At 41.1% G+C, this 20567-nt stretch overlaps 1 protein-coding gene across 3 annotated transcripts in view; it reads left to right on the top strand.

Annotated features, from left to right (window-relative positions):
* The window catches only part of LOC121598759 (roundabout homolog 2), a 42262-nt gene that overhangs the window by 2211 nt on the left and 19484 nt on the right, over positions 1 to 20567 (top strand). For all 3 annotated transcript variants that reach the window (XM_041926033.1, XM_041926031.1, XM_041926032.1), the window contains exon 3: positions 8682 to 9873. In XM_041926033.1, coding sequence (XP_041781967.1) covers positions 9777 to 9873 — 97 coding nt within the window. In that variant the 5' untranslated portion in view covers positions 8682 to 9776. The remainder of the gene's footprint in view (positions 1 to 8681; positions 9874 to 20567) is intronic.

Below are 20567 nucleotides of genomic sequence, written 5' to 3'. Positions count from 1 at the left end.
TATTTTAAAGCTTCTTTTACTGTGTAATACATTTGATGTGCATCAAATTTGACTTCCATGATGTTTATGTGGTTTTTGATGAATTTCCAATTTAAGGAAGAATTTCTAATTATAATAACTATACTATGTCTACCATACAGCTTGCTTGCCTATACAAACATTTAAAAAATAAACAAAAGCTCTCCAAGTGCTTCAGAAGAAAATAAAATTTAAATCATCAAGTATTATAGATAATAGGCAATAACAGTTATTGATTAAGACAGCATCATGACCATTCCCTTTTCGTCATTCGGAAGATTAGGATATTCGCTCAATTCAATTATTTGACGATGTGTTTTCCTTTAGTTCTCTCTTATTTACCTCTTATTTATTTATTTATAACTGTCCCCTTATAAATAGGACTTTGACTATCCTGCTATGGCTTGTCAAAGGAAGAAGAAAAAGAAGGGGAAGAACTGTTTCATATAATGAAGATAATAATAACCAACCATCATTAACTATAAAATTGCCAAGCTTAGAAAGGATTGCTCTCTTAGTGCTTTATGTTTGGTTCCATTGAGCCTTGATCGCAGGTCCAAGCGTGTAGTTTCTCAATGCGCTATCAACTGTACTACGACAGCTAACCATGATCGGCCGTTTTGATTTGATACTGGTTAAATTTGCAATCCATTTTTGATTCCACATTTTTCCCGGGTCAACTTAAGTCCTAGAGACGTTTAAGATTCTCCACCTTCCCGTTTCAAAATTTCATTTTATTTTTTGCTCTATGTTAGTTATGCCCATCCATAAGTCATCTCGTTTGGACAGACGGCAGATAAAAACTTCATTCCACCATCCGGGGGGTTTGTACAAAACAATCCTCCTCTATCCATTCAAAATTTCACCCGGCGCTAGAACGGCGTATGCCAACAACAACAAGAAAAAAGTCTGCAGAGACAAAGCGAGAGTTATCCAATATTTGTTGTGATTTATAATGCTAAACAGTGTCGTCCGGAAGGGCACCATCGGGCTGCTGAAAAGTTACGTTTTGTGTGTGCCCTGCGTTACGCAAAAACCCGTCCATTAAATTATGTTTATTGTACGACTTTCTTGTTGCCCGGCCGTGCTCGGCTGGTTGGAGGTGGCCAGCTAATTCGAACGCATTCGCAATCAAATATATGTGCTTCGGCACAGTCATAAACCTCCAAGCGTAATGGGTTTGCGCCGTTATTTATTGTGCCGTTCCTCTCGCTCAAAGCACAGGAACAAAGCCGAACGGTTCTACGGTGGATGATGGCGCGCGTGTGGTTCGTTTCTTTGAAGCAAACGATTTTATTTGCGTAATTATACGTTTAATCTTATCGGCATTGAATTGTTTTTAGGTGCCAAAACTGCAAACCGTTGTCGCTCTCTTGCGTTAGTTATTGCTCAATTTCTTTTTATTTCTTTTGTTTCGGACTGTTTTACTGACCTATCGGAATGGTGAAAAATGATGGCAAATAGCATCAGAAACGGCTCGGGACACAGACAAGTCACATTCCTGTCTGTACTGGTCTGTTGTTCACTCTGGGTTCTCCTCAACCAGGCGTCTTCCTTTGCCGTTTCCCGTGTGCTAATCGAACAATGTTCCGTTTTGTCATGATCGGGACCCATCTTCATGTTTCGGACGTGACCTGGGGCTGTTTCTTTCTTGGGGGGCTATTTTTACCTTGCTGTTGCTGCTGCTGCTGCGTGTATGTTTCGGGAGGTGAAGAACACGATTGAACACAATGGTTATTTCCGCGGGTGAGCAAAGCAAAGAGCACAAGAATATCGCTCCGCGTCTGTGTGTTTGCTGCAAGTCTTGTCTAGTCAAGATCACTATCGGAAGGAAAACTCAATTAATGCTACACCACGTGCGATCGAAAAGGGGGGAAAGAAGAATTGGTGGGGCTGATGGCAAGTTGTATGTTCACGGTCAATGTTTAGTTTGAGGTAAGCCACAGGAGTTAGCGAAGAAACATGAGTAATAGGGCATTGTTTCGTGTTAGTTTGTTGGCGTTAAAGATGTTAAAGAAACTACAAGTTGTGAGCAGAAACTCTGATTTATTATAAATTTTAATATTAACTTCCTTCTTGTCAACAATTGGAAATAACAACCTTTCAATGGGCAATAATGTTTTAAACCTTAAACTCGATGATTTAAGCACCTTTACGTACCAAAAATGCGATGAAAGCGCACATGAAACCATCCGACATACAGCACTTACTTGCTCATTTTGCTTTCTCTTCGGTCTTATCGCTGCATGGTCTTTCTTTTAACCTACGTGCCAATGCTTCTGTTTATTGCGCTGCGTGAAGGTGTCACGGAAAAGGGAAAACGAAACTACAACCCGGCGTGACATCGACGACAGCTGCTATCAGCTGTTCGTTATAGCCGGCAATGCCTTTCTCTCTTATTGCGTTTTGTCGAGGGCGCGGTTGGATGACTCTGTGTCGAACAACGAGAAGTCAATATTGAAGGTTATGTTATGAAAAATAAGATGAAGAAGTGGAAAAGAAGATAAAGAAGATGAAAATTCTTTTTAAAGTTGTTGAAGGTTCAGCTGCTGGTTGAATTATTTTAAGAAGGGCATATGATGTTTACCAACAGAGCAATAACTTCAATATTGATTGCTCCATGATGTCATCCCAACAGCGTCGGATATTACTCATTTCCAATTTCTGCAACGTCAACGAAGTTTCTACGATGCAATAATCTCGCATTCAGGTATCAACAATACCCTGATACCAAGCAGGCACCAGATGTCCCGCTGTCAGCACAATTCTACTGCAATTTGCATTGCGATTCCTTCCGCATGCGCTCTCCTGCCTGAAGGCTGGAAGGGATTTTGAGCAATGTCTATGCCCTCCCAGGGCATCATATTCCCGGGGCGCCACATGGAAATTAATATGAGCTTGCATTCTTTGTGTGCAAATGTGTGCGGTGTCGTCTCTCCTGTTGCAAACTGCTAAGCCTCAAATGAAAACATACAAGCACAGTGCTTCAAATCGATCATACCGGATCTTTTGCTTCCTTCCCCTAAAAAGGGAAATATTTGATTCCATCAGCAGATTCCCTATCTTCTTGGCTCAGATTTTATTCACTCTCCAAACAAAAGTACCGCTTCCTCACGGAGGAGGAACACAATGAAGTACAAAAAAGTGTGTCCTCGATAATCTATGCGTGGCCCTCGATTCGTCAATAAATCAACCGAAGGGCCATGTTTCCTGTCTTCCAGTCGAGCAAACCCCCTGGCAGCATCTCCTATTACATCAACCCCAGGCCGCGTACAGTACGGTATTATGATTGATTGTCGCTTCCGAAACAACGCGGAGACAGTTAGGGCTTGACATGCGGACGGGAAGACTCCCGTTTTAAGACGGAGTTTGATGTGTGTGTTTTGAGGAGTTGATAGATTTCTGGTGCCTCCGACGCTGGCGAGTCACTGATAACAGGGCGCACTGTACAAACAGTACGTGCTATAGTACCGAAGCACGTGGCGGTATGTGGTGGCGTGTGTGTGTGTGTCTTTTCAACCCAAACTCCCGCTATCAGATTCAGTGAGAGCTGTCAGCAGACATCAAATGTGTCATCCGTGGGTTGGCTGGGAATGAGGAAAGGAGTAGCATTTTGATAGCGGCGTTCATCGACTTCACAGGAAGTCACCTGTGTGTTCTTGCTGCTGCTGCTGGGGATGTTAGAGCTGTCGCGTTGTTTACGAAATAGCTTTTCGAGTGGTGCAGAATATGTGCCACAGGTGTATGTCTCCTCAGTGTCTGAGATGTTGAAATTCCAATTCCTTAAAAATCAATTCAATGTCTGAATATCTCAAGTACTTCTCTGGAATAGATCATCAGGATCTTGCATCATCGGAACATGTCACTCAAATCACATTAGATGGCTCATGTGGTGCATTGATGGATTCTGCAATTGACCCACATTTCTGACCAAGATGTCTTTTAGAAGCTTGCTGCAAGTGTGTTGACAGATTGATTGCTTTCCTGGCGATTCTATGCCGGTCCGGATGTTGACCTCTCCGTACGAGAATCATATCTGAACCGTTTCCGGAAGTTACCAAGAGAGCTTCTCAGTACATGGAGAAAGACAAAAGCGAACCGAGAAAGTTGAATGAATGATTGATGTCATTCGCAAAGATTCGCAAGATTCGGTGGGAAGGGATTGCATGATTGAAGATAACTCACGTTTTCGAGTTATTTAAGAGCCTTTAAGGCATTCGGCGGGTCGTGATGTTGCATTACTTTTTTGGTTGTAAACTTCTCTCCCCCCTGATTGAGGGTGCCTGTGCTAACGAGTGGGAGACGTGGCTTCGAATTCATCGCTCCCAATCATGATTGAAATATTAATTTTGAAAATACGAAGATTATAGCTCCGTCGGGAGCGCATCACGCAATGTGGTGAAGGCGCTTCCCGCGCGCTACGGATTGAAAACATTCGGCGAAAGTTCACTTCACTCGTCAAATTTTTTGATTATTTCACCATCTCTCCACCCCGCTCTCCACCTGCTTGAAGGTTCAATGAAGCCGTTTACCTTAACGAGAAATTGATGTCCTGCCAGTCAAAAGTGGAAACATTTAACCAAAACCCTTCCCCCAGCCCAGCGCCCGTTGACGCTCGTTTTCTTTGCCGTGTGTGGCATGGCCTGGCGCGCGGAACATGTTAATTGCTAACCCCGACCACAAAACGGACTCTTTTTCACCCGCTCTTTGCTTCATGTGTTATTTTTTTGCTTTGTGTTTGACGGATGCTGTGATATCTTGTGCTGTCGGCAGTAACGCCAGCTCAACATATCCACACAGCCACACAATCTTCCGGCACAAGCACCACAGCACAGTCAGAGGTTGAGTGTTGGTTGCGAATGGAATGTGTTAGCGCGCGTGGCGTTGAGGCGGCACCCTGCTGTTTAAAGCTAAATATGTCAAAAAAAGGTTGTTATTTGGCGGAGCTGTTTAAAGTTTGATATCGAATGCGTGAAGCGAAGATGACAGTCTCAGAATTTGATAATCTGTGTTTGCAGGGTTAATCAGCTTTACAGTTGAAGTTTTAAATTAAATTCACGACTAAATTATTGGACTTTAATTTATGAGTTTTTAATGATTTTTTTAAACATTTTATAATAATTTTAGGTTTTATGGCATTTTATTTTATATTTGATTGGATTTAAGACATGAAAAAGTGCTGATTTATCTAAATGAAAATATCAATCCGATTTATATGCAGCACACCTTCCAGCACTGACATCATTGGCAGTACCTTTAATGTGTTTATTGCGAAGCTGATCAAATAATTAGCTCGATGAATCAGCAAAGCCGTGTTCTGCCAGAGCTGTGTCGAATTATGGAAGCAGACCCCTCCTCATTCCGTTGGACGGCCTGTTTCATTGCCCCCCATTCCAGCCTGCCAAATACACAGATTGAGAATGAGTGATGTTAATAAATTCCTCATCTACTTTGCTCCTAAGCCTTAACCCCTTAAAGTTGGACGCGCGATCAATAACTATTTTTTAATTATTGGAAACGGCTCCCGGGGGTAAACGGGGCGTCGAGCGACACACACTCACACGCACAAATGTTTCTTTGCCTGGGCAAAACAGGGTTTTCTATTTGGCCGATGGCGTGAAAAGGTTAAACTGGGACAGCTTTCGTGCCAGCGACTGCGCCGCTGAACGACTCCACTGATCAGGCTTTTGCGGCGGCCTGTGAGAGGGAAGCCTTAGAAGTGTGGCTCGGCAGGGCATTGCTAGGTTCAAACGCAGCGCTCTAGCAGCAAACGACCATTTAAAACACGGGGCGGGTTGGCGCCCTTGATTTGCGTCGGAAGAAATTGGGCCAGTGCTTATCGAATAAGCAGGTTCTTAGGGAGGTATTGTGTGGCAAAATTGGAGCGACAAGGAGACATTCGAGGTGGAGCGTTTAATAGTCTTTTCGGTAAAAAAAGTGAATAAAATGATTTTAATGTTGAACCTGTCACTTAGCTTCAAATTGATAACAAGTGTCATCGTCGGATAGTTAGCTAAAGCAAATCTGTTATGTCTTGAAAATAAATAATTGCCTTATTTTGTATCCCAATTTATTAACTAATTCAAACTTTATACACGTAAAATATAATGTCAACTGAAACAGGATTTGAGCATTTTTTTATTATTCTATTCCTTAGAGTGATTCACCCATTTTTGAACCTCTGAATTAGCAGGACGTACTGCCAAGTCTGTAATGTCTTGGTCTGTTATGACAGCATGAGACGTCATGTCATAACAACTCGAGAAATGATGGCGTTATCCCGAGAGACTGTTATAATGAGAAATCTTGTGTCGTTCTCGCTAGCATCATACCTAAGTGTGAGCTTTAGTTTCGGATGCGAAATATATTACTGCAAACAATCGTAATATTAATCAGATGGCATACAGGTAGAAAAAAGCATATTTTTATGCTCAAATATGTCTTAACAACGAACAATCTTCTAACACATCTACGATCATCAAACAAACGTCATTAAACAAATGTCAAATTAAGTGACCCTTCAATAAGGAAGTGGTATCCTCAATCTTCCTGTTCATTTTAATTTCAAAATTGCTTCCTGTATCGAATAAATCCTTTTTAAAAATAGTGTCTTTCCTTTCCCAAACTCTTACAAAATAAATAAGGCAAACGTAAACTGCTTCCTCGAACGCTCGTCACTCAATTTTGCGTCAACGAACGATCACTTAACATACTATCAAGCTAACATCAACTCCACCCATGGACAGAGTGTCGTTAAAAATAACTATTTGGAAACTGTACACCTTCCCCAATCTTTCCCCCAAAACTGATGGCATATTAATTTGCTCATTTGCTAAGCAATGCTCTTGCTCACACCTTTCACGGTGGACACGAACGCAAACGATTGCGCAAAAAAAAAAAACAAAAACGAATGCGGTGTTCTTTTCAACTTCTGAATGCCATCTGATTAACATTCGAACAATCGATCGTTCTGTCTACAGGAAGCATACAAATGTTTAGGATCGTCCAACATGCACACACACACACACACACACAGGAAGCTTACATTGATTCATGATCCATCTTTAGTTGCCGCCGTTTGCCGGTTCAGTTCAGCTCTCGGTGCCGACGCATTTTTGGGAGTCAAATTTCATGCAACACGTGTTACTCATCCGCCAGCTTTAAGAGTTTCGGTTCGGTGATCCTCGAATTACAGCTTGCGGGTCAAATGCAAATGACTTGTTGGAACTGAGTCGGTGTGTATTTTTTCTTCACACTCAAGAAATAGATTTAGAATCTTCTAATAGGAAAATGTCACAATTTGAGTGAACGAAAATTGAAGTACCTTTCGGACACTAATTTGTTCCGCAGTGCTGTGTGTTGCTTCCCATTGAAATCGGACCGGATGCGGCCGGCAGCTTATGTTATGAAAATATGTGTTCACGCGAACTCCCGAGACCTCCCTGGGTGTTGCTTGAAGGGAAACATACACACACGGAGCACAGCACAGCGCAGCTTGCGTAATACGTGACGACCTCCGGCACCGGCACCGTTTCTACTGTTTACTGATTCGTGCTGGAGATGCGTTTCTAAATGTTGTGTTATGCAAAACTGTGCACACAGCTTTCGGCCGATAGTGCCGATGACCCGTGTGAGAGGAGGGCGATGCTGCATGGTGCTGCATGGTCCTTCACAACTGATAGAGTGTAGAGTTGTGTGTCTTTTCCCTTAGACGAACCGCAGAATACATTCCGCTTTTTTAATTATTTTAAAGTCGCCTTTCGGTTCGGAACGTTTCTCCTCGCCTCTGTGCTTAATCGCTTTATCAATTCACTCCACTGTGTCGCTTCACATCAAAGGCCGAACGAACGAAGGGACTATCTGAATGTGTTGAATGAGTGTGGTATCACATTAAAAATGCTAGGCAAAAGGGTGAATGGGTTTTAATATTTTAATCAATGCACCCCGTCCGTTCTGTCAGCCTGTTTTACTGCTGTTATCGCTTTCAGCATTCGTCGGGTGAGAGCGTTTTCTCTCAAGTGAATTTATTCTGATTAGATTTGGGCAGCGGGCAAGATTACAGACTCATCCTGAGCTAGAACGACGACAGAGGAATAAAACATCACAGGAAGTTATGTACAAAGAAGTCTTTTTTGTGTGTATATGGGGGTTGTGGTTGTGGATGAGCGGAAGTGGAATTTTAAAAGTCCCAAATTAAAAGAAAATAAAACTTCACGCTTTCATTTTAAGTGGAAGAAATCAACGGGCCCATTCATGGGTATTGGAAATTCAATTTCAAATTATTGTTCCACTCCAAAGGGTGTTTTTCTTCACCCGAAATCAACTTCAGAATACGTTCATTTTCTTCATCGAAAAATAATAACTGACCAAAAAAGAGGTTCTGAGAAATGGAGGCAAAAAGGGCCTGTGAAAACTTTTGATGAACTCAATTCAATTAAACCAACGGTCTAATTGTTTTTATTCAATTAGGTTGGAAGGTTATGAAGCAAGTTTGAAGTAAATGACCATTCCAAACCAAACCATATTACTGTATAAAAATTGTATTAAAATTTAATTTTATGAAAGTATTTTAAGACCAAATGATGTCATAAATATTACAAATTCAATATGGTTATAAACATTTATAACTTACATTTTCCTCCTTCTGTGTTCTCTCTTTGCAGCGTGTAACCCGTGAACCCAAGGATGCAATACGCAGCGCAGAGTTAACGTGTGTCATAAACAACCGAACGCAACCGTATCAGCAAGAAAAAAAGGTCGTCGATTACACACCATTCAAAGTTCCTTGTGCCGAAACGAATGTTATTTATTCTTCCTACGAAACAAAATTGCATCCGCCAGAGATAAAGAGAACCCAGCAGTCCGAAACAACAAAAAAAGGGAAAGGTGTTGAGGCGAAGGCAAGACAATAATAAGGCGAGATCACCTTGGATTCCTAACCCAACAGCTGGCGGCGGCTACACACAAAAACAGATATTCCATAATAGAGAGACATCCTTTGCTCATCTTTTACCGAGAAAGAAGGAGAAACACGATTCGATGCGCATAGAGAGACTTCCTGGGAAGGAAATAGAAAAACAAAAACGTCCCTCGACCCAGACGTGCATAGGAACATACCCAGCTGGAAGAAGCGACAACTGTGTGTGTCCTTCTGCGTAGGAACACGGCGAAACCCAACGCTCATCATAAATCGAAAAGCAATTAGGTACACCATTCACCCGGTCTCACCTCTCTCACCTACCAGATTCTCCGGAAACGGCGACACGGGAGAAAAGATTCGTCAAGCATTTGACGGAAGGCGGGTGGTTTGCTAAATCGGTCCCTTTTTCGACTGAACACACACTGTGATACTGTGTACCCAAGAATAAAACAAGCAAAACAAAACGTTCCTTGCAGCCAGACAACGGTCTCCAAAAAAGATTCCTACGAAGAAACCTCACACAAAAGGTCACCTGTTACACCCCAGTCTGTGGACTCAATTGCGCTTGAAGCGTTTTTTGTAAAAGTGTGCAAAACCCGAGCTAAAACGAGGCTAAAACATATCAACACAGAACAAATCATCGTTGAGATTTGCACGCAAAGGTAGTGATCGCACAACACTCCGAAGTACGCTTCACGCTCCTCGCTATTAAGGCGCTATTAAGAGATTAAGCAAATCAGTGTAAACCAAGAGCGGAGGAAGTCTTCCACCTCGCTCACACAAACACACTCCGTTAAGTGACGTCAAGACAATCGTACCATAAAACCAAAGCCACAATATGACGATGGAGCAGAAGAGGACGGCACAGTGCTGCAGCTGCCGGTGGACGCTCTGGATCACGATAATGATCATCAGCGTGTTACCACTAACGAATGGTAAGCTTTAGTACTTAGACTTACATTGCTTTTTTCTGTATGCTGTTTTAGAGATAGTACACACACCGATATCTTGTCAGTCAGGCCGGGAATGTGCACGAGATGCGTGTTTCGCTACGGTTTTGTAAACAATGCGTTGGTGTTTTGCTCCTCCGAGTCATTTTTCATGTCCACCCAGAAGATGCAACCTGTCGACTACTGCGCGTGATCGAGATTAAACCGTTTTGTTACGGGGCAGAGCGCAGACAGACGACTGCATGAAACTGCATAATCGGAAACCGGTGCATTTATATCTGTTACTTGTGACAGCCACACGTTATGTGGTGGTCTGCACGATAGCTGGCTTGTGCTGGCTTAGCGGATCTTTGACCTGAGTTGGTTCGTTTGATTAAGATAACTCACTGATGTACGTGTGTAAGCTTTGCGATTCCCATTGTAAGCAAAGTTAATCCCAGACACGTGGGGTTGTTTTGATTGTTTGATTAAAAGGTTCACAACCAACCAACGATGGCAAAGAACAATGTACTATGTGGTTGGTTCGGCAGGTTTTAATGTCGATTTGTCAGGAAGATCTCTAGAAACTAGTCCAAACTCCCATGCCATATTCACATAATAAGATTACACTCTAAAGTACAGAAATTTGCACATCAAATTGGTGCTGTAATAAGTTGCAGTTATCCGTTATCCGTTAGCCGTTAAAGGGCCTAATGGATTGTTAGCTCCATAAGTGACCCAGAATTATAAGAAACCCTCTCTATACTATTATGAAATAGATTAGACTAGTATATATAAATATTCAAGACTTTGAATTTTTGAAGTTACTTACTCATAACTCATAAACTTGCTCTTACTTCATACGAACTTCACAAGAGGATTTTGCGGAAATTTTAGAACTTATGTTTCTTTTCAACTGTTGTTGATAAGATTGTTGTAGAACATTAAAACCTAGAATTTTAAGTTTGCTGAAGATTTGAAGAGGACTGCTTACTCTATATGATAATTGTTAATTTCTGAATATATGAACATGTACTACGAATGTACTACAATTGTTGTACTACACGGAGGTCATTCCATTAAGAGCTACGTCGTCGAATTCCGCAATAGTTTGTACAAATTATTACCTCCAGAATCGAATTGATTTCTTCCATATGGAGCTATTCGTAGTATGAGATGAGTAAAACAAGACTGCTTCTTGTGCTACGTTAAGTCAATATAGTACCTTGTATAAGACTCAGATCAATGAGTACTTTGTATCTTGAACAGTAAGCTTGTTGCTACTCTCTATTACCTCGCTATTATCATATTTTGAAGACAACAGACTTCTCCTGCTGGCTATGTACATATTTTACCGCTTTTACACTAGAAAGTTATCCCTTACTCTATGTTTTACTCATTATTATCTCTCTTTTGCCTGGCAATTTTCATAAATTTAAATACAAAACAATATACCAAGCCTGACGCATTGCCAAAACAGAAAATATTACATTGATTAATCCAACGTTCCTATGGCTTCAGTCTCATTCTCATGCAGTGCAGCTTCACCACCATGGAAGCAGCTCTGGAGCTCCGTAGCTTCCGTATCTATGCTAACAAAGGTTGAATCTCAATTTCCACTAGCACAAAATATACACAAGAAAAGTCTAGCTTTAAGCAACTTTCTTCCACTTCCAACCTGGGTGGGGGCAAGGGGGATTCTCTCTCATTCTCATCCGGCGGAGAAAACTTCAATTAAGAAGCCAACACTTACCCTGCTGCCGTCTGTTCTGGCGAAGCGCCGCGCTTCGCTTTGGCTAAATAATTCTCGTGTTGTGGCGAAAATAATGAGGCACATTTTGCGGATAAAACAGCAACACACACCGCGAGGGCGTGTAATTTGTGCGCGTAAACGGTCCTTGTTCCCATGGTAATTTGCGAGAAAGTTCTGAGATTTATGGTCGCAATTTCTCGCCACCTAGAATGGTGCGATGGGATGGGATTTAATTTCGGGAAGAGTTTGGTTTTGTCAGGTGGGTCAGGGCGTTGTTTCATTTGGTATATCATTTTTAGGTGGATACATTTATATTTTTTTAAGTTTATAAATTCTTTAAAGCCTGTGATGCTCAGTTGTCAAAGGGTCGTCTTTGTATAATCATTTTACAATTTCGTTTTACAAAAAGTACCTTTCAACCATCCATTTCCATCATTTCCTGCTCAGAATGGCAAAATGTCTGCAAAAAGAACAGCAGCATCATAGTAATTGTCGAACCGGAAAATGGCAGCGGAAAATGAATAAAATGAACAGCAGCAGCAGCAGCGTGGTCATGAAGTGGTCAAATAATGGCAAACCACCACGACGTGCAACGGGGCGTGATATTGCAGTTGAAATGACGGGGTCCGCTGATATTGCCATACACCGAATGTTGTGACCCCACGTAGTGTGGCGGTGGGTCTTGGCTGTGCCTCTATCGGCACATAAATATTTAGCACTACTGCCAGTTTTTTTTCCTTTCTCTACCCTACCGCCTGTTGTTGTTGTGACAGTTGTGCGCGCGCCTTTTGACGAATTCTCATTACTCGGTTGAGTAAATGCCGCACCGTGTACGAATTATTGAAAGCTGTATGTGCAATGTCTGATGTGCGGTGAGCATCGATTTGTATGCAAACTCGGTTCTAGCAACATAGCGATAATTTCTGCAAAAAAGACAGCACTAAACAAAATCATTAAATGCCCCAGACTAGCTGTGCTTCAGGTTGCAATCACATGAAATCAAACGTTTCATGAAAGTGGCGTTTGTATGGCCTTAAAAAAACCATTCCCCAAATGGTCGTGTGGCGCACATGGTGTTTGCAAACTACGATTACGAATCACAACTGGGGGTTTGGTTCTTGTGTGGCTAGCCCGCTCGTGCAACGTGTTAGCATCGTGGGATTTAGTTTTTATTTATTTTTGGTTTTACGTTTTGACAATTTTCCCACCCATATTTCAATCGTTTTGCTTTTGCATATGCATGCAGGCATATGGTTTTACTTTCTATGTGCGCCTGTGTTGCGGTTTTTGGTGGGCTCGACCAGTTAGCCCACCGGTCCTGTCTAAACGTGCGGTACCTGTCACCCAGCACCAGGCCAATTATGAAATCATTCAACCAACCTTTCGCTTACGGAATAATAATCATCCACAAACATCAGATCGCCATTTTTAGGCGATTTTGGGACCTAAAGACTCCTACCACCTCCCCTACCACTGGAACTGCTACGAATGCGTTCGATTGTTCGCGATGGTGTTTTAGGGCCTCGGGTTTGGGTGAAATTTAAATGACGAATAAATAGCGCTGATTGTTTTCCGGTTTTGGTGATGTGTTTGCGAAACTGTCGCAGGACACAGCATGGGAACTATTGTGGGGCTTTTTTTTTGTATCGTCAAAATGTGCAGAAATATTTATCTAAATCATTCGTATGTTTATAATTAAATGCATTCAAAGTATGAAATTATCTGCAGTAGCGTTGTTGACTATTCGTTGGATATATTTAGAGTGTACTTGTTAACAAGCTTGCCGGTAGAGGGTGCTGTAGTATAAATATCCTGAATGCATTTTTAAAAGAGCTCTTCACCCGTTATTGGGCTATCTATATGATTTAAAAACTTCTTTTTAGACAGAATACAACGTGTGTATTGAGATCTTTTGTTACAAATATTTTGTTAGGCTTGTAAAGTAAAACATGATTGCTTTTAGTTAGTAATATTAACTTTTCATTACTCACAAAAACGATCCTTTTCATTCACATTAAATGCATTTTGGGAAGCTGAACCAATACTTCACATTCATATGCCACAGCTACACTCTCCCTCTGCATTGCCTTTTTATCAGCGCTAGTTTTGATTTACTTTTTTATTCCAGCCTGTCCATCGGGTGTTTACAGGGTTTTCCATTCCAATTAACAACCGTCAACAGTCAACTAGTAATCCTCGATTTGAAAAACTCGATTGTCTACCACTTACAAACAAGTCAAGCCGTTTTTGGTACACTGTCCATTTCAATTTCACAATTGTTGTCTTCGAAAACACACGTCAGATGCGGCACGGGTTGTTTTGGTTTTGGCTGGAACGTGTATCACTTGTGTATAAGAATTGAACCATGCTGTAAACAGGTCTTGATTGAATATGAGAATATGAAAAAGTTGAGCAATATGGACATGCTAAGCAGTTTTATCATTTGGTTTTAGTTATTATTGGAGCGTTACAGTTTTTAAGTTATTTTGGGACGTTGTAATTTTTTTTTTCATTTGCTACCAGTAAAAGCACTGATTAATGTACAAATTTTTGCATTGTATTAAAAATTAAAATATAGATAAAACTGCCTAAGATGTCCATGTTGCTCAGCTTTCCCAACTTCAAGTGATACACGTTCCAGCCAAAACCAAAACAACCCGTGCCGCATCTGACGTGTGTTTTCGAAGACGACAATTGTGAAATTGAAATGGACAGTGTACCAAAAACGGCTTGACTTGTTTGTAAGTGGTAGACAATCGTGTTTTTCAAATCGAGGATTGCTAGTTGACTGTGGACAGTTGTTAATTGGAATGGAAAACCCTGTAACAGCACGGATTAATGTAAAAAATTTTGCATTGTATTAAAAATTAAAATATAGATAAAACTGCCTAACATGTCCATGTTGCTCAGCTTTCCCAACTTCAAGTGATACACGTTCCAGCCAAAACCAAAACAACCCGTGCCGCATCTGACGTGTGTTTTCGAAGACGACAATTGTGAAATTGAAATGGACAGTGTACCAAAAACGGCTTGACTTGTTTGTAAGTGGTAGACAATCGTGTTTTTCAAATCGAGGATTGCTAGTTGACTGTGGACAGTTGTTAATTGGAATGGAAAACCCTGTATTATAGTTCGGAACTTGCTCTTCCGCATTCAAACGTTGCGAACGGATTCGAAGCACGCTCATGCGTTTGTTTTTATTTTTCGTCGCTCGGGCATTTGTTTGCTTTCGTCGGCATCACTTGCCCGTATTCAAATACAAACAACACGACGATCCATTATGAATATTTTATGTGTGCAAATCTATGCCGCTGCGAAAAAGTTAGACGGGTGTACTTTACACTGGCCGAGATGTTGCTTTGGTGTGATAGTGTAGTGCACAGTGTAAGTTGGCGATTTTGGTGCTGCTTTGCGTATTTTTTTGGCTCAAAATAAAGCTCTTGTGTGGATGATTCCAGAGCAATTTGTCAAAAATCAAAATTCAAAGCATGGTAATGCTATCAATAAACACGCTGTAACGCTTGGAAGGGAAAGTTATGGCGTTAACATTTGCTGGGTAAGTAATGTTTTGCTTCAAGGCGTTATTTATTTCTCACAGACAGAATGGATGTGTGATGTTTTTTTTCTGCATCTGCATCATTTTATTATTTGCAACAAATTGGCATAAATTGAAACGTAATCGTGTGCAAGCGTACTGTAGAGATTAACGTTTTACGACCATACTTATGTATAGCTTCCTTATTGTCTTCCGTACCGTTTGGATGCACTCAGCGGAGAGTAAAAGTGATCGGATGGGTAGCATGCAAAAATCGGGTATGCAATAATAAAAACTGCATTACCAAGTTTTGCGTGAGCTCTGTCTTTATTATATCCTACTATTCATCTTCCATAAAATAAGCTATTTTGATAGGTTGCAAAACAAAACACAATGGAATTTATTTTGTAAGCAAGCATCATGGAGCTCTAAAACCTTTTGCTGCAAATAATTTGCTCATAGCTTTATTAACTAACATTACTATTCACCGCTCCCTTATGTACGTGTTTGCCGCACAGCAAAGGAATTAAAGTGAAAATCCAATCCCTTTTCGGTTCAGTGATACTGAGTCACACAGCTCCTGTTAAATGGGATAGCCAGGGTTCGTAATAAAGGGAAAATTTATATTGTACAAAGGAAATCGCTTTCCCTTTTTTACCCTGCCCCAAACACACATATACAAATTGTAGGTCTAACAGGAAATATGTGGAGTATGTGGGGTAAAATTAATGTTTCTTTTTAGGGATCCCTACTACATTGCGAAGGGGAGCTCTTAGGGAAAGGGGCAGACACACCAAAATGGTCAAGATATTCATCGCACGTAAGGATCTTTGTTATGAAAGTGTTTTTTGCCTTCTTATCTGCCCTTGTGTGAGTTCAATTTTCACATCTTTAAGCTTCTCCCGGTACGACCTTGGAGATTCGTTTAATCTGGTTGAATATTTGTCTATAGCTGACGGCCACCCCTTACCGAACTTCCCAAATTTCTACCTTTTATTGATATAAATGGGTAAGAAATTGAACGTAGTTGCTGTACGTCATACGGAGCTTTACTCTTGGTTAAGAAACAATTACGCCTGATTGCTTGCGCCCAGTTTGTGGGGAACACTGAAGTATTAATCAACCGCCCGGTTTAGTTGTTTGGAATATTAATGATGTGATTTTGTTTAATGTAAAAATAATTGGTTACCATCACTGTGCACTGTCGATTAAACTACTTGCACGCGCTCTCGTGATGAGCCGATGGCAGTGTGTACCCCGAGGGCAGGTCACCATGTGGGCTCGCTTACTCCCCTTTCCGCTGCTTGCTAGATTAAGCGGGAATGTTTGTATTGGAAAATTCATGGGGGACTATAGAAAAGATACATAAAAGAAAGGAAAAAGAAACATGTAGTGCAATATTGAGGTGAGTCATGCCCGGCAAGAGCTGGATGTGTGGGGGTCACTGGTCAAACATTAATCAAAGGTAATCATAACCAGACCTTTACACAGTAGCGATACAACAACACAGGCCTAACAAGAAGAAGAGAAAAAAACGTTTCTTTATAGTATAAGGAAGAACCTTTCCCTTCGTCTTCGGTGTAGTTTCAAGGCCCCAACCAAAATGGCCGACGATGATGATGGGACCGTACCGATAAAAATAGGCCAAACTGCTAAGAAAAAGGCGTTTTCGCAAATCATCTTGACCGTTCGCATCCCGTTTCCGGGGAAGAAGGTGACCTAAATCTTTTCATAAGACACCATCACTCTGTTTACTTTGCTGTGCCCTCGCTTTGGAAAAGCTTACACAACACAGCTCATTCTTCTGCTCCATGTTGCTCCATTTGTGCGCTATTTTGCGGATTTCAAAGCGAGCTTCTTCTATTTCCGGACAGAGGGCAGCACACGGACATACTAAAGGACGCACAAAGTGTCACTGATAATAGCTGTGAGATTAAAATATCGTCCACTCCCCAGCGCCAGCCTAGTTTTAATTTTCAGCCTTTTGATGAGCCCTGATGAACTCTTGATCGTTCAGCATACCAGAACTGCGTTCTGTTCTGGCCTTTTCCTGGTGAAGTGTGTTGCCTGTGCAACAATTTTACAAGTACAAAATTAAAATTCTCTGCTCTCTTGTTTCGGTGCGATGAGAGTCACCCGCATCGTGTCATGCCTGCTGCGTGCCTGCGTACTTGTGCTGGATCAAAGATGCTGCTTTGAAGCCGTTTTGTAACGTTGTTAGACAGCGACAGTGGCAGTTAAGCTGCCGTTACTAAGTACGGAAGGGCGTACGCACACGCTCGATGGGGTTCAATGAAGGGTGTGTGAGTGGTGTGTGCCCTCTGTCTGCAAGCCTGTTAACGACGAAAATTATGATTTAATCAACGGAGCATCAAACGCGCGGGAGGTTTCGGTGTATCAAACACGGGGGGTGAGATGGATGTAACAAATTAAAATGTGTTCAAGTGGCTGTGTGTTGAATGTTGTGGTATGAAATTAATTCGTTGATGTTTTGGTAGGGGTATTCTTTACATGTTGTGTTTTCAAGTGATATTTGAAGAATAAATTGTAATATTACGTTTGTTGGCATTTTTTAAATGTTAAAAGCAAAATCATATTTTCTAAAAAAAACCTCACTGTTGGTCTCGAAAATATCACGAAGGCACTGATAATTGGCAACGGACAAAGTCAATTACTCGTGACAATAAACAAGTGAATCGGCCCACGCGAGTACTTTAGAAAGTAAACTCGATCACATGCAGCGTAATCTACCGTCCACTCTCTATATCGCTCTTTCTCTCTTTATCTCTATCTTGCTTGTTGATCTTTTTTCCGCGTTTGTCTCTCTCATTGCGTTGTTAATAAAACCGTCCACTTCCACATACATCATCATGATACCCATGGCCGGCCGGTGCGTCGTCAGATGGTACGGCATTGCATTTCAATGCTACCGAAGCATTCGGAAACCGTTCGCTCATGCCTTGCGTGTGCATAAGCCATGAAATTGTAAAATTCAATTACATACCCGTTGCGTTGTCTCTTTCTTTGGGAAGCATTTTTGTTGTGGTTGTTGTTGTTGTGCTCTCTTACAAACAGTGATGTCCATCGCGGGCGAACAATTTGATGCAATTGGTGTAGTGAAATGCACAAACTGTTCCTTCCTTCCACAGTCGAAACTTAAAAAAAAAAAAAACAACAAGTGCTGCATGTCACCAATCAGAGGCCGGGGCTGGAGATTATATGTTTGACGAACTGCTCGGCTACAAACAGAACCGAACTGATCTCTGGGTTTATTATCAAAACCCACATACATACTCACACACCAACCATACACAGACCGGGGTGCGGTGGTTGTGAGTTAAATAAATCAATTTAATAATTTGTTGAACCAATTACGTTTGCGCGATATGGTTTCGTTTCGTAGCGGGTTCTCGCCCACCATCACCATCCCATATCCTCGAACTCGTTCGGGGTGGAATAAAGCTGCATTCGCGCTGACGAGCGCCTTATGTCGCGGTTAATTTGCTGTCGTTTTTCTGAACAAAAAAAAAGAGAAAGATACTCCCTGGTTGGGGGGAAAAGATTAATAAAAACCGACGCTCGCCGCAATGACATGATGTATGATGTATGACAACGTGGACGTGAAAACGATATGATATTGATACCACCCATGCCATGCCCCTTCGAAATGATGATGTTTTGTAATTTTTAAAAAGATCGTAGGGGGAGAGTTGATGTCTTTTCTATCTTTTTCTGTATGTGTCAGCATGTTTGCTTGTTTGGCCCATTGGATGGAACAATTTAATAAAATGAACGATTTATTTTTTCTTATTTTTATGTGGAAAGTGAAAAGCAAGTGATCTTGTTTGCTTTTCATTACAGTCGTTGCGCACAAGCCTTTTTATGCTATGTTCGTGTAGTGGTAATGTTCGTGTATTGCAATGTTTTTTTATAGTAAAAAAGAGCTTGTTTATTATTAATTCTACTGATATTGTACTGGATGGTCTCCATTTCGAAATTGTTTACAAAACATGAAAAATTAATAACGAACATACCTTAGAATAGCAATTGAAGTTTATGATTTTACAAATGCACAGGGATTTAATTGTTTATTAATTCGGAATGTCATAGAATCTTGTTAAATTATCAACAAAAATGGATAGGATTTTATAGACAACAATAACTTTTATGAACAGAAATAAAAAGAAAATGAATTTAAAGCTTGTACGAAATAACCATTTTAGTTTTTATTGAGAGCTTGTTGTTATGCCCTCAGAATTAATTATTATAATGTTTTAAGCTGTGGTGTTAATATTTGAGGATTTAAAACTGTACTATACTATTTGTTTTCTTTTTTCCTTTTTGTTGGCTTTAAAATTGCTTAAACCTTAGACAAAACTAGTAAAAATTTAATTAGTTTCTATTTTAAAGACGTGTTTGCCGTTTCACTTGCAACTTGCAAAAATTTCACTTGTAAAGCACTATTAAAGCATCGCTGTGGTATAACTGCTAATTCCAACAAAACATCGGAGCATCGGTCTTTGCTGCTTAAAGCTTACAATAAGTCATTCTCTCTTGCGGGCGATTTGTAGCAAACTTTTATTATCCATCTGCGTCGTCTGCGTGTTTTCCCCACAGCCCACCCACATCACTTGAGGATATTTGTCCACACTTTGTGCAACAGATTTCAAAGAAAAACGATAAATAAACAGGATGAGACAGTGCAGCGCCAGCAGCAGCAGCAGCAGCAAGATTGTACTGACCACCAACGAAGATCCAGCTGCGCGCCCTCTAACGACCGAAGCGCGCCTGACTGACTGCAGCACTGCAACTGTTTGTATCATCTCTCCCACTCCCCGTAGGGGACAACGTTCAAGCTGCAGGCAAATTTGTATCAAACGCCAGTACCAGAAACAAAGACGTGCCATTGTTTTTTAGTGCAGTTGTCGTTGTTGTTGTTGGTGCACTGTGCGCTTCTGTCTGCCAATGGCACTGTTGACACATGGCATAATCTTACCCGCCGGCAAATGCTGAAAAGCCCGGCATTCGGTAGCGAAAACGCCGGTTTGGATGCGCATCAAACGTGAAATTCACGTGGCTCCACTGTTCGCACTGTTGATGCAAAGTGTTGGCTGGCTGCGTTTGTTTAAAATATCTTCATCTCACTTTTTTGATCGTCAAACACACATGTGCGTTGCCCGGGGGATTTCACAGGGACTTCACAGATCTCCACACACTACCCCAGATGCGCTAACAACATTAATGTGCAGCAATGTTTGATCTTTAGCGTGGCAGAAATAAATCTTTCCTGAGTTGTTTATCAACATGTTTTATTAATATCTTAAAATCTTTCCTCCTTCCGTTCACCAACGCTCACCAATTTGTGGATAAATTAGTGCCTAATCTTCATCCGCTGTTCATGAATAACTTGAA

The sequence above is a fragment of the Anopheles merus genome, chromosome 3L (assembly GCF_017562075.2).
Source record: "Anopheles merus strain MAF chromosome 3L, AmerM5.1, whole genome shotgun sequence".
In the NCBI taxonomy this organism is placed as follows: Eukaryota; Metazoa; Arthropoda; class Insecta; order Diptera; family Culicidae; genus Anopheles; species Anopheles merus.
Note: the sequence above shows the minus strand (reverse complement) of the source record. Positions and strands in the feature narration are given on the sequence as shown.